The sequence below is a fragment of the Canis lupus genome, chromosome 6 (genome assembly GCF_048164855.1).
Source record: "Canis lupus baileyi chromosome 6, mCanLup2.hap1, whole genome shotgun sequence".
NCBI classification, from domain to species: Eukaryota; Metazoa; Chordata; class Mammalia; order Carnivora; family Canidae; genus Canis; species Canis lupus.
This window is the reverse complement of record NC_132843.1, coordinates 77,263,522-77,278,132: the sequence shown is the minus strand read 5'-3', so window position 1 is coordinate 77,278,132 and position 14,611 is coordinate 77,263,522. Positions and strand designations below refer to the sequence as shown.

Sequence of the window (14,611 nt, the reverse complement as noted above, 5' to 3'; positions counted from 1 at the left end):
CTACTAAACATCAAAGAAAAAGGACATGCCCAGTATTGGTGAGACTCTCAAGAGCAGTCACTTCATATACTGTAATAGGAAGGATAATTTGGTAAAATTATCGCAGAAAAAAAAAATCATCGCAAAAACTCTTAAAATACATGTAAATTCCTTTTGACCCCAAACATTTGTTATCAGGAATTCATTTAAACAGAAATGGCTAAAGACACATTCAAAGATTTTGCTTTTTACCCGTAAGTGTGTTTGTGGATTGTTGATTATAGCAGAGATGAAAACAAACACAGTTCATAGAACGTGATAAAGCCATATGATAAAAATCTTATACGACCATTAAAAATTGCATAGTAGCAGAATATTTAATGTGGAAAAATGTTCACGATGTAGTGATATATGAAAAAGTGTGTGTTCAGAATGTTGATAATATATAAGCTGCGTACATATAAATATGCATCACATGGGATGGAAGTTGTGAGATAATGGAAAATATATTTTGGTCTCTGCCTGGTTCCTGTTTCAGGAACAGAACTCCTGAAACCCTTAGAATTTCCCTGATAGGAGTGTCTTTCATTCTAACGAGGTGAATGAATGGGCTCCCGACCGAGGGCTAGTCATTGGAAGGATAAAGCCATGAGTAGAAGCTTGGAATTTTCAGCCCCGCCGCCCATTATCTCAAGAAGGTAGAAGGGCTGAAAATGAAGTTAACGGCTGATTATTAATCTTTCCAATCGATTTTTTAAAAATCTCCAAAGAACAAAGTTTTGGGGAGCTATCAGATGGCAAACACACCCACATCAGGAGAGTGATGCACCCCAACTTCATGGGAACTTCATGGGAACAGAAGCTCCCGTGTGTGGAGCCTTCTCAGACATCACCCTACATAGCTCTTCTTCTGAATGCTCATTTGCATCCTTTATCAGATCCTTTAATAAGCTGGTAAATGTAAATAAGCATTTCCCTGAGTTCCATGAGCCACACAAATAATCAGACCTAAGGAGAGGGTCATGGGAATCCCTGATTTGTAGCGAAGTTGGACAGAAGTTGAAGGTAACCTAGGGACCAACTACTTGCACTTGGCATCTGAAGTGGGGTGGGAGCAGTCTTGTGGGACTGAGCCCTTAACTATCTCCAGGCGGATAGTGTCTGATTTGACCTAAATTGTAGGACACCCAGCTGGTGCCATGAAGACTTGCTTGATACGGGGAAAAGCCCCCACCCATTTAGTGACCTGAGGTGTCATCAGTGTAGTCTTGCCTGTGAACAGTACAGGAGACTCACAGAGGACACAGAACAGAAGACTGAGCTGGGGTTTTTCCCTACAACCAGGGCAAAGATGGAGTTTTTTCATTTTCGAGGTACATTCACAAAATGATTAGTAGACACTAAGCTTACGGGTGAGTCTTTTCATTCCCCATGTTCACTGGTATTTCGTAATGTCTATTTCTACTGTTTTCTAACCTGGATGTACCTGTAAGATATTTTGTAATTAAAAAATTCATGTTAACAAAGACAAAAAGTCAAGGTAAATACAAGATTTGACAAAGTCATATGCCACGGCATTAAAATGTTGTGCTTCTTGACACAGGAGCAATACTTTTGCTGTAAGTAAATCATTTTGAAGGTCAAAAATATTCCAACAAAATATTTACCTGAAACCACTATTTTAAGAACTAGAGATGCAGAGTTTGGAGTTAAACATAAGGCATTTCTAAGTCTTCATTAGACTTTAAATGTGATTTCATTAGACACAGAGTTTCTCCAGCTCACATGAACGCTGATCTTAGTATTATTTAAGTAGGACCTAACAGTCATATGATGTATATCAGTACTACAGTGACTATAGAAGTCATACTCTTACCTTAAACTTATATTCTGTTGAATAGTGAAGATTTTCTACAAGGAATTCGCAAGCTTTGTTAAGCAAATCATTAACCAGGACATCTCCAATTCTGATTTGCAGGTGGTAGTTGCCATTCTTGGGGCCATTATAGGCAGCAGGAGGCTTACACCTCACTTGCACACTATTATCTGACTTCCGTGAAAAATGTAAGTCCCTGACTGGGCCTGGATCTATCAAAATGAAGAAACATTTGTTACTTTAGTCCCTTTGCAAATGCATATTTAAATCACTGGGCAATATACGTGTACAATGTAAATTATCTTAAGTGTTGATTTTGCGGGTTATGGATGAGGAAGTTATAATAGCATATACATCAAAACGCTGTAACAAAACACCTAAAGATAAGCCACCTAGTCATTTAATAAATATTAGCATATATGTTGTACTTGAAGTCATGAGAGTTTATGCCACCCCCTAAGGGGAGTATATAGAATTAGAGGAGAGAAGGAAAGAAAGGGAAGTGGAGAGGAGGGGAAGGAAGGGGCAGGGAGAGAAGAGAATGATACGGGACCCTGAGGGCCTCTATAAAGTCCAGTACCTCCATTTTTTTTTTTGAGATTTTTGTTTTTAAGTAATCTCTACACCCAACATGGGGCTCGAACTCACAACCCCAAGATCAAGAGTTGCATGCCCTACCCCCTGAGTGAGCCAGCCAGCTGCCCCGAGCTCCTCTGTTCTTGAGGTACGTACAGGACCCTAGTAACCACCTGGCTGGCTGCTTTCTTCAGGAGCAGCAACAAATTATCTTTGTTTTCTGTGACTTCACAGAAATTTAGGAAAATAAACCTATAAAGCTCAAGGATCTGGACTTTTTTTTTTTAAGTTTTATTTATTTATCTGAGTAGACAGAGTGAGCGAGAGAGAAAGCGTGCATGCAAGAGCGGCAGGGAGAGAGAGGCAGGCTCTCGCTGGGTAGGGAGCCCAACGCAGGGCTCGATCCCAGGACCTTGAGGTCAGGGCTTGAGCTGAAGGCAGGTGCTTAACCAGCTGAGCCACCCAGGCACTCTGAGGATCTGGACTTTTAAAACCAGAACCTAACCGACATTACATTTCATTAAAAGCATTCTACTGTCAGCCCCGAATAAGACAATTTTTTTTTCATGAGCCTGGTGCCAGATACTGGCTGACACCGGGGCGTTTCTTCCTTCCTGACTTCCTTCCTCTCCTGAGAGATAGATTTAGCTTTAGATCCTGGAAACTATAACTACATCATACAGTTGGCAAGAGGCCTTTGAAAGGAAACTTCGAATGCAAATATGCCATAAAATAAAATAGGTAGTTAAGCGTAACAAAGAGAAGAAAAGGCCAATAAAGTAGTATGTTTTATAAGGTGGTTTGTCAGGTAAGCAGAGGTTAGCAAGTGAACGATTTGCTCTCCGAGTGAGACGTTATTGGGCATCTGATTACAGTTAGTATTTCTAGATACTAAAGAAAACAATAGATCATGCATTTTTATCTAAGTTGATTAGGTACCTAAATGGCCTGAAATCTTAAAAATTGTACCAGTTAATATGCCCTCATGCTTCATTCTTATGATTCTATGATAATACACAAGGAATACAGAGAACCCAGGGTATCAGTTTTCAAATCACTGTATTTTAAGTCATTATAAACCCTAGATGTTAACACATGAGCCACTGAGCCACGTCAATGTGTTTCCCAAATGAAGCATAAGGATGGATGGATGCTGTACTCAAAAGTTCATACTTCGCTCCTTGCCTTTCACAGGACAAAAAAACAAAGCATATAACTTACTTGATTCATTTGTCTTAACATCACACACTTCACAACTTCCTTCACGTCGCACTTTTCCATTGGTGTAGGCTTTTACTGATACCCTGTACTTTGTATAAGGGTTCAACTGTTGCAGTTGATGTTGTTTCACTGTTTCACCCAACTCTTGGCACATTTCCTGATGAAAGTAAGCTTCTTCTTGGCCAGAGGCATGTGACTGAATCTCTATAAGGGAAAAAAAGGAAGCATTACAAATGAAAGAAGGAGCATTCTGAATGTAGGGATGAGCCTGACACGAGCAGCAGATTCTGGCCAGAAGGTGTAGGGGACATAGGACCAAGCCGTAGAGTTAGCATTTGTTAAACTGCAAATTCACCAGCTACTATTTTTGAGTAGCCGAGTGGCATCAGTCAAGACGTATTAAAAGAAGATCAAAGTTGACATCATGAGGCTGGATAGCAATTACGTGATAACATGATGATCTTGATGATGATGATGATGATGATGATGATGATGATCAAAATAATGAATAGATAGATCATCCTATGTGCCAAGCACAATCATACGTGGTGTACACGGATTCATTAGCACCAGAGGCCAGTTCTCTTAATATCATCACATTTTACAGATGAGAAAACTGAGCCATAGAAACACTAAGCAATCAGCCCGTGAGCTCACAGGAAAGGAGGAACAGAGTCAGGATGGGAACCAGGCTTTGAGGTTCCAGAATCTATGCTCTTGTCTTCACCACTGTGCATACTGTCTGGTGCGGAAGAAGGGACAAGGGTTTGCAGTGGGGCCAAGACGGTTTTTTGGTCTTGGACACCTCACTTCTCTGGTCCAGCTTGCTGTGCCTGTGGACTTGCCAAAATAGTATCAGAAAAGATCTAACACGTACTAATTTCTTGTCTCCATAATACGGAGATTCTACATAATATCTCTACTTTACCACGGAATCCTAAATAAGTAAGATACGGTGCTCCAACCTGAGGGTCTATTTTCCCAGAAATCCCCAAAGCGAGAGTTAACTGAGGCACACTTGCCAGCTCAGTTCTACTCTCTCCCCAGTTAGAATTCTCTTTGAGGGCAGGAAAGGTGTGAGCTCACGAGAGGGGCAGGCACCCAAACCCCCACTTCCCCACCCCCTCTCACAGCTTCTGCATGCTCCTTCCATGGCATCTGGCAGCTAGAACGATGCCCAACTTCTTACTCAGCTAAAATCTAAATATCAAGATGCTGTTATCAAGGCCATTCTGGCTTCCACTCAGTGACCTAATTTTGTATGTTTGCATATATAACCTCACAACCTTTCTGTATCAAAATGGTTCATTTATGTAGTTCTATGAAGCTTTTATCCTAGCTCATTTGATAAAAGTCAAATTTCTGATTTAATTTTGAAGAATGTGTTGTTCAAAAGATACTGCTATTTGGGAATTAAAGTTTTCAGTGCTTAAAAAGGTGGTTCAGAATGTTCATTTCCAGTTGAAAAGGGTTTCAAGCTTTTGGTTGCAATGCCAAGATATTTTATGTGCACATCTCTACCTCTTCTACTTTGTCTAAAGGACACTGAATCCAAAAGCACATGGTGTACAGAACATGTTAAGGATTAACTTGACATAGTACTTTGAAATTTGTCTTTTCTTAGAGCAACAGAGAGACAGACCTAACTTTCAAGTCACATATGTTACACTTAAGGGTTAGAAAGACACTGGCTTCCTTACTTGTCATTTCCTTTTTTTTTTTTTTTAATATATCAATACCTCAGGAAATCCATTAACAGCTTCCTAGATGGCTCTAAAGTATCTTCTTGAACACTATGCCACATAGTGTAAACCTGTTGATCCCCAAAGAATTTTGTGCTGGAATGAAAAGAAAAAAAAATAGCCTTTTCCTGGAGAAGAAGAAGAAGAAGAAGAAGAAGAAGAAGAAGAAGAAGGAGAAGGAGAAGGAGAAGGAGAAGGAGAAGGAGAAGGAGAAGGAGAAGGAGAAGGAGAAGGAGAAGGAGAAGGAAAGAAGAAAAGAAGAAGAAGAAGAAGAAGAAGAAGAAGAAGAAGAAGAAGAAGAAGGAGGAGGAGGAGGAGGAGGAGGAGGAGGAGGAGGAGGAGGAGGAGGAGGAGGAGGAGGAAGAGGAGGAGGAAGAGGAGGAGGAAGAGGAGCAGGAGGAGGAGGAGGAGGAGGAGGGGGAAAAGAATAAAAAGAAAAAAAGATATTATACAAAATTTCCAGCAACATTATTACAATCTTGAAGGGTGCAGACTGGTTTCAGTAACCTTTAAAAATAATACTTTAAAAAAAATAAAATTAAATTAATACTTTGGATGCAACAAAGCATAGAAGTCTGTTCTCCATTGTTGAGAGCTTGGCACCTTTAATTAAGCTAATACAAAATACTTCAGTGCCCCAAAGTAGCTCATGCTAAAAACATCACAACACAGTAACAAAAAGAGCTGCTGAATTTGAACATTTTTCAGAAGTTCTGTGACCCTCAGTTGCATCATATGAACTATGAATACATTTATGCAGCTCTCCTTTCAGCATTATTATTGAGATGTTTAAGAGAATCTTAAAATATTACAAAAACGGGCAGCCCAGGTGCCTCAGTGGTTTAATGCCGCCTTCAGCACAGGGCCTGATCCTGGAGACCCGGGATCGAGTCCTACGCCGGGCTCCCTGCATGGGGCCTGCTTCTCCCTCTGCCTGCCTCTCTCTCTCTCTCTCACTCTGTGTCGCTCATGAATAAATAAAGAAAATCTTTAAAAAAAATTACAAAAACACCCAATGAACAGAAGAAACTAAATAAATGTTAATACCACTTTCCTCCTCTTTCAATACCTAACATTCAGAGACCTTGAAATGAATGAATTTTGAAATAATGAAATCAAATGTAATACCTAATTTTAAAAAGTAATATAAACCGCAATAGCTTCATTCCTGTGAATTTTTTAGAGATTTATGTATTTATTTTAGAGAGAGAGAGAGAGAGCGTGGAGGGGTGAGCGGCAGAGAGAATCTTCAAGCAGACTCTGAGTGCAGAGCTTGATCCCAGGACCCTGAGATCATGACCTGAACCAAAATCAAGAGTCAGAGGCTTAACCAACGGAATCACCCAGGAGCCCCAGTCCTGTGGATTTTGAATAGTGACATTATTTGAAATAATGAGAATGGTTAAAAGAATCACTTTAACAATATTATAATCCTATCAACTTCATGATAAAATGGAAGGGGATCCCATGGCAGATGTTTGAGATTAGTGGAGGAACAGAAGAATGCTCTTCTGCTTAGGGCAGTTGATTTTGATAGCTATAGGGGAGAACGGACTGTGTGTAGGCTGGTTCCAAATGGTTCTTCAAGCAGGTGCAGGATCCAAGGCAGAGGTTGGATTCAGTTATCAATCAACAGTTTTGGAGGAAAGAACACACATACCGCCATATGGGCCCGCTCGCCCTTTTCCTCCTCCCAATCCTGTTCAAGTGTTACATTATTTAAATGTATTTAAGCCACATATTTGGGTAGCTCTAAATAAAAAGGAGCCACACTAGTTGCAAAAAAAATAAAAAATAAAAAACTTGTCAGTCTGCTAATAAATAATTACACCCCCCTTAACCTGACTTCTTAAAATACAGGCTTAAAAAACTGTACAGAGTACAAAGGGCAATAAACACTGCTCATAAATTTTCACCATATACCCTTCCGTACAAAATACTCTGTGGCAGACAGTGTAGAAAAGAAAGAATGCAGAGCAAGGAGTAGTGAGTAGAAGATTCAGAGGAGAGAAAAGAAAGCCAGACAATGTGTCCACGCAGAATCCAAACCAAGAAAGTTTGTACAAGTGATGTCTGATGAAGCAGCAAGTATCTAATTATCTTGCTATTTTTTCCTCCTGCGATTTCCATTTTTTCCTTTCTCTTAGACTTAACTTTTGAAATTACCATAACATCAAATACAAGACATATATTTCTTCTCCACAACCGTTGAGCCCTCTTCTGCTAATTTGAAAATGCATTGTGTATTTGACTTTGCTTTACTAGTTTCATTATTAAGATTCAAACAATCGGCAGCATTAATGTCACTAAAATATAAAACAACATGCTAAAAATAAGTGATTTCAGCATTTTAAATTTATGTCTGTTTTGCCCACCAAACAGAGAGATGGAACTCTGTGTGATGTTTGGCTCGGCGCTACTGTAGAGCTGCAAGTAAGGGATTGGCAAGTGGGTCATGTCATGTGCTGAGTCTGCTTGGAGAGGGTCCACTGATGCTTGCATTTTTCTACAAGCATTTTGGATACTTTAAGTTATCTGGGAGATGTTTTTCTCTTAAATAGCTTCTCATTTGGAGGACTCATGGTTGAACGAGACATAGCACATTTTGGGGGGCAACATTTATGTCCCCAAAGCCTAACTAGAACTATGTTCCAAGATTCCATCTGCCACCAAACTGGCTTCCATGACTAAATGGGTACATGTTCATTTTTATTTACCCGATATTTTGTGTGCATCACCAGGAGCAAGGTTTGGAAGGCATTTGTTTGATTGTTTCTTTCCAGGCCTGAATAATGAGTTCAAACCGTGCAACTCACATATATTTGGAAGACAATAATGAGTATTATCTTCCGGAGATTTTCTTTCTCCAGACTTTGGAGTTAAAGATTGGAAGTTACATCAGGAAAGACAAGCAAATATTGGGGATGTTCTGGGCTTTAGTCATGTCAGAGGCTGGAGAGCCCATAGTGAGTAGAGGCTGTTCTAAAATCAAGGCCTGGTGGCCCAGCGGTTTAGCGCTGCCTTCAGCCCAGAGTGTGGTCTTGGAGACTTGGGATCGAGTCACACATCGGGTTCCCTGTGTGGAGCCTGCTTCTCCCTCTGCCTGTGTCTCTGCCTCTCTCTCTCTGTGTCTCTCATGAATGGATAAATAAAATCTTAAAAAAATAAAATCAAGGCAGATTGAGTGCCCATCACAGTCACTCTGTGGTTCACTAGTTCAATCCACATTTCTAGTGCTTTCCACTTCTGGATTTATTTTTCCTGACATAGAATTAAATTGCATACAAATTACCTTCATTAATGTGATAACAAACATTGTAACCATGAAAAGTATTTATAGGGGGTTCCCAGATGATCACTACGCTATTTGCGTTTTTACTGCTGCAGATAAGATTCTTAGGTGGGTCTGGACCTGTTAAAAGAATAAGAATACAAAATATTAAAAGTAAGACATGGAAAATACATTCTTCAAATCATAATTATGATGATCAATAAACCACATATTGAGGATGGAATTAATGAAATTAAAAGAAAGACATCTGGTCTTATTCAATTTGCTTTAGAGGTCACTTGACAGAGGAAACGTCACTCTAAAGTGGCACTGTGGACCCAAAGTATTCTACTGACATGAAGATATTTAAGAACATCCTCAGGATCCCTGGGTGGCGCAGTGGTTTGGCACCTGCCTTTGGCCCATGGCGCGATCCTGGAGACCCAGGATCGAATCCCACATCGGGCTCCCGGTGCATGGAGCCTGCTTCTCCCTCTGCTTGTGTCTCTGCCTCTCTCTCTCTCTCTCTCTGTGACTATCATAAATAAATTAAAAATTAAAAAAAAAAAGAACATCCTCTTCCTCTCATATACATTATTGTTGACTTGTCTTGGGATTTCTAGATTTCACTGTGCTGAAAATCTGCCATTGGTAGTACTGGTAAACTTAACCGTCATTATTTGGAAGCTTCCAGTAACTAGTCATCATAACTTGAGATGAAGAATATAATCAATGCGTATAAATTAGAACCCTCGCACATTGTTCACGGGAATGTAAAGTGATGGAACCACTTTGGAAAACAGACTGACAGGTCTTCAAAATTCAAAACATAAGGTTGTCGTATGATCCCCAAATTCCAATCTGAGGTGTGAACACAAGAGTAATGAAAACATATGTCTACACGAAACTTAGAAATGGACATTCATAGCAGCATTATTCGTAATAGCCAAAAAGTGGAAACAACCTAAACAACTGATGAACGAACAAACAAAACAAGGTGTGTCCATACAATGGAATATTATCAGGCGATACACAAATTGAAGTATCGATACATTTTACAACATAGAAGCACCCCTAATACATTATGCTAAGTGAAAGAAGCCAGTCACAAAAGACAACATACTATGCAATTCCATTTATATGAAATATCCAGAATAGGCACATCCATTGGAGCAGGAAATAGATTGGTAAATACCTAGATGCGGAAAGTAGGAGGGAAATGGGGACCAACTACTAACAGAGATGAGGTTTCTTTTTGGTGTGATGAAAATGTTCTACAGTTGATTCTGATGGGGAGTCTTAATATATTTTTTAAACACTGAATTACATGCTTTCAACTGGTGAATCATGAAGTAGGTGAATTAATAAAGCTTTTTCTTTGTTGTTTTTAAGAATGTGGCTCCTTTTGCAATGGTCTTGGAGAAATGCCTTGTTTCCTGAATTAAGTGCTATGTAAAATGGTTGAACTGCTATTTTCTAAGGCTGAAGGATTCTTACATTACTGGAGTAAAACTTACTTAAAAACATTATTATTATTATTATTTATTATTATTATTAAGACTTACTTTTTTAAGAGCAGTTTTAGATTCACAGCAAAATTGAGGGGAAGGTACTGAGATTTCTCATATTCCCCTGCCTTCACACATGCATAGTATCCCCCATTACTAACCTCCCCCACCAGGGTGGTCCCAGTGATGAGCACACACTGACACATCACCATCTCCCAGGGTCCATAGTTCATATTAGGGCTCACTCTGGGTGTCATATTCTACGGGTTTGAGCAAATGTATCATATGACATGTACCCATTATTATGGTATCGTACAGAGTATTTTTACTGCCCTAAAAATGCTCTGTGCTCTATTTATTTCTCCCTCCTCTCCCACTCCTGGCAGCCACTGATCTTTTTACCGCTTCCATAGTTTTTTCAGAATATCATAGAGTCAGAACCATACAGTATGTAGCCTTTCATCAGGTAGTAATGGGCACTTAAAGTTCTTTCATGTCTTCCCATGGCTTGACAGGTCATTTCTTTTTAGTGAGAATAGTACTCCATTGTCCGATTATACTATAGTTTACCCATGAACCTACTGAAGCACATCCTGGTTGCCTCTGGGTTTTGGCAATTATGAATAAAGCTCCTATGAACAACCCTGTGCAGGTTTTTGTGTGGACATAACTTTTCAACTCCTTTGAGTAAATACCAAGGAGTGTAGATTGTATGGTAATAGTATGTTTCGTTTTGCAGAAACCACCAAAATGTCCTCCAGAGTGTGGCTGTACCACTCGCATTCCTACTAGTCAAGAATGCTTTTATTTTTGATTGCAGCCTTGTTCCGTGTGTTGTAAGTACCTGATGCTCTGAGTGTTCCAGATTCTGGACATTCTAATAGGCATGTAGTAGTATCTCATTCTTGTTTTCATTTGAATTTCCCTGATGGCATAGGATGTAGAGCATCTTCTCATATCCTTATTTGCCACTTGTATATCTTTTTTTTTTGGTAATTATATATATTTTTAATACACTGAAGGATCCTACTTTGCTAATACTTAATTTACTATTTGGTATGTATGTTCACAGGAGAGACTGGCCTATAGTTGCCTGAGTCTTTCTCAAGTTGCAAATTCACTGAACATTAACCTTTAGCCTATCCCAAACCTTAAGAATAATCAAAATGAGCTGATAGAGTTCCATGTCTTCTATTCTGTTGAGTAGTTTGAACACGTGGCAAATTTGTCTTCATGTTTTTTTTGTTTTGTTTTGTTTTGTTTTGTCTTCATGTTTTCTTAAGAGCAAGCGAGAGAAGCGGACAGTGAGTGGGAAATGAGTAGAGAGATATTGTACTGTAAGGTTAATTCCAATTTTCTAACCCCTCCCAGGTAAATTTTCATAATTTGTAAGCTCTAGAAAATTATTCATTTTACCTGACTTTTCATATTGGATGCAGAATTGCTTTTAATTTGTAAAAATAATTTACTCTTAGTTCTCTTTTTTTTTTTTCAGTCAATAGGAGAGTTTCATTTTTTTGCTAGAGGACTACTTTATTATTCTTTTAAAAAACAAGTCTTTACGTTGCTGAATAAATTCTTACTATAATTTTGTTCCTTCTTTCAATAACTTTTTTTTTCTCTTCTTTCAGTAACTTGATACTCTACACTTGGTTATTTTCTCCCTTCTACTATCTTTGCATTTTGTTGTTTTGGTTCTTAAAAGCACTCTCCATTGGTTGTCATTCGGCATACAGCAAAGTGATAAAATTTCTCCTAAAATATCACTTGCTATCCCTTCAGGCTACAAAATCCTGCCACATTATGTCTTTACTCAAGTCTGAGTATCTGTCTTTCAAAAGGTAAATTGAGGCCATATTTATTTGTGGTGATTTTTGATATATCGTGGCATATTTCTGCTGTCTTACTGCTTTCTACTAGTATTTTTTTCCTCTCCCTTTCTCTTTCCCTCCCTGACACTTCCACTCCTCCACCTCCTCTTCTCTCTCCCTCTCTCTCTCTCTCCTCTCTTTTCCTCCTCCTCCTCTTCCTCTTTCTTCTCCCTCTGCTTCTTCTTCCTTTTCTCTACTACTTTTTCCTCCTCTCTCTGTCTTTCTTTGGTGGTTACTCATCAATTGTCATACACATAATTCACATATTTTTTCCTAATAGAGTCTACATTTTGGAATCTCCATCCTTCTGTTGAATAGGAGTAGGATTTTAGCACTTTTTCCTCCCTTCACCGAATCTCCAACCCCTCAAATGCTATGATTTTTCCAGAATGGTATTTTCCAACTGTTATTGGCTATTGCAGTCTTGTGATTTACATTGCCGGCATCCTAGTAGTGCTAATTATTATTTTGCCATTGATATTTAGATTCGCTGCTGTGTTTACTAGCCATGTGCTCACTCCTGTCAAAGGCAGCGCTTGACAGAAGGGCAGAGGGTGCAGTAGCACACCACGAGAATGATGCTGCAGGAGGAAAGGGGAAGTGAGTGAACAAACCATATCATTACCTCAGTTTTGTTTCTACCTTAATCTCACAACAGCCTACAATTTGCAGTTGAAACAACAAACAAGCAAACACACACACACACACACACAGAAAAACTTGACAAAAGTTTGGATCTTTGCTCATGCGTTTTGAAATCCTACTTTAAAAAGGGGTACGTATCCATTTCCTGAAACCTCTTCACACCTACGACATCATTTTCTGTGCTCCTCAAAGAATTGTAAGAATATAAGAAGAAATTTTACGCATACGCATAAGCAATATACTCACTTCCAAAATCTGTTTCAATAATTTTACTTAAGTTCAAAACAAGCTGGCCATTATAGGATACATTCAAGTAACAGGAATAATCTGTTTCAGGTACAAAGCCTTCCCATTCAAATTGCATGTCTTTAGATGGAGTACGATTATCTGAAAGAAATAAATATCCCATATTAGTATATGAATACAATATATCACATTTAACTTTCTCTTTAGATTGCATAACTATAATATCTGTCAGATGGGAAACTTTTACAAATAGTAAATAATATGTAAAAGATACTAGGAACTATCATCATAATGCACAATTTTCCCACACTCAATTTTAAAGAAAATATTAAGAAGTCTAACTGAATTTGAGAGTGTCTCTAATTTAATTGATGGAATGAGTTCTCTGTTCGGAAGCTGAGACTGCATCTGTGCTAGCCTTTGCCTAATAGGTACTTTAGATACATCATTGTTTTGCCATCAGTTCATCGTGAGTTTGTTCTTGCTTTCCTCACACTACCTGTCTTATAGCCATGAATCTTCTTTTTAGCATGATGACTACAACCAGAGTCACTCTGCACCCTTGATGTATGTGTGTATGTGTGTCTGTCTATCTGAATTGCCAAGTATGGCTCAGCAGATGGATTTATACCAAAAAAAAAGGAGCTTCCACTTTAAGAAATTCCAATATAAATAAATCATTGTCATTAGTTATTAAAAAGAACCTGTATCTCAATTATTGTCCCTCATATGAACCCAAATTCCTATTCCTCGGGGTACTTACTGTACTTTTCCCATTTTTGTCTTTCATGTAAGTGTTCTTGAGGTCGTCTATAAATTTTGTTGATGGAGGGCTGACCACATAAACTCTTGAGTAGTATGACCTTACTTTTGCTTTTTATTTATTTTATTTTTTTTTACATTTGCTTTTATTACAGTATGTGTATCATAATTATCCTATAACATCCTTCTCTGATAATCCTTCAACAATGCCTTGGGCATTGTGTATAACAGTTGCCAAGAAAATTCTTGTAAATTAATTGACTATTTACTATTTCAAAGATTATCTTTTTGGGAATGTATTTGTCTGTTTGGTGAATGTGAGTGGTATAAAGAATACAAAGTTTTGACTCCAAGTATACTATGGATCAAAAGAGTGGGGGGTGGGAGGAAGGTAGAGGGTGGTGGGGGGCTTAAGAGGAAGGAGGAAGGGAAGGAGGGAGGGAAGGATACAGGAAGGAAGAAAGGAAGGAGGAAGGAAGGAAGGCATAGATAATATCTAGAACAACTTTCTACCATAAAAATACTCTAATCAAAGCTATATTCTTACCACACTGAAGTCTGTATTTAATTTTACTTTTGTCACAAGTAAAGTTTTTCTTTTCTTCTACTCTTACACAAATAGAAGTATTTGCTTTCTCTTTCTGTGTACAGTCTTCCAGATCAAAATTTCCACGATCTGTCAAAAACCAGATATAGAAATAGATGATGAGTGTTTCATAATGTGTGCCGCATGCTCAATTAAAATGACTGAAATTATATTCATAATATAATCTTTGGCAAGCGTTTAGAGTGCTTTTGACAGAGTCTAATAATTCAGAGTTAGGCATGTCTCAGTTTTTTAGCTTATTCTTTTTAATATCACACATTTGGGCAGCATTTTATTGAGAATTTATCTTACCTTTAAAAAATGGGAC

The 14,611-nt window shown here is 38.5% G+C and overlaps 1 protein-coding gene across 5 annotated transcripts in view; it reads right to left on the bottom strand.

The window, feature by feature from the left end:
- The window catches only part of PTPRC (protein tyrosine phosphatase receptor type C), a 126,553-nt gene that overhangs the window by 37,455 nt on the left and 74,487 nt on the right, over positions 1–14,611 (bottom strand). For all 5 annotated transcript variants that reach the window (XM_072831315.1, XM_072831316.1, XM_072831318.1 and 2 more), the window contains 5 exons: positions 14,245–14,373; positions 12,936–13,076; positions 8,687–8,806; positions 3,653–3,856; positions 1,856–2,067 (listed from right to left, as the gene is read on the bottom strand). In XM_072831315.1, coding sequence (XP_072687416.1) covers positions 1,856–2,067; positions 3,653–3,856; positions 8,687–8,806; positions 12,936–13,076; positions 14,245–14,373 — 806 coding nt within the window. The remainder of the gene's footprint in view (positions 1–1,855; positions 2,068–3,652; positions 3,857–8,686; positions 8,807–12,935; positions 13,077–14,244; positions 14,374–14,611) is intronic.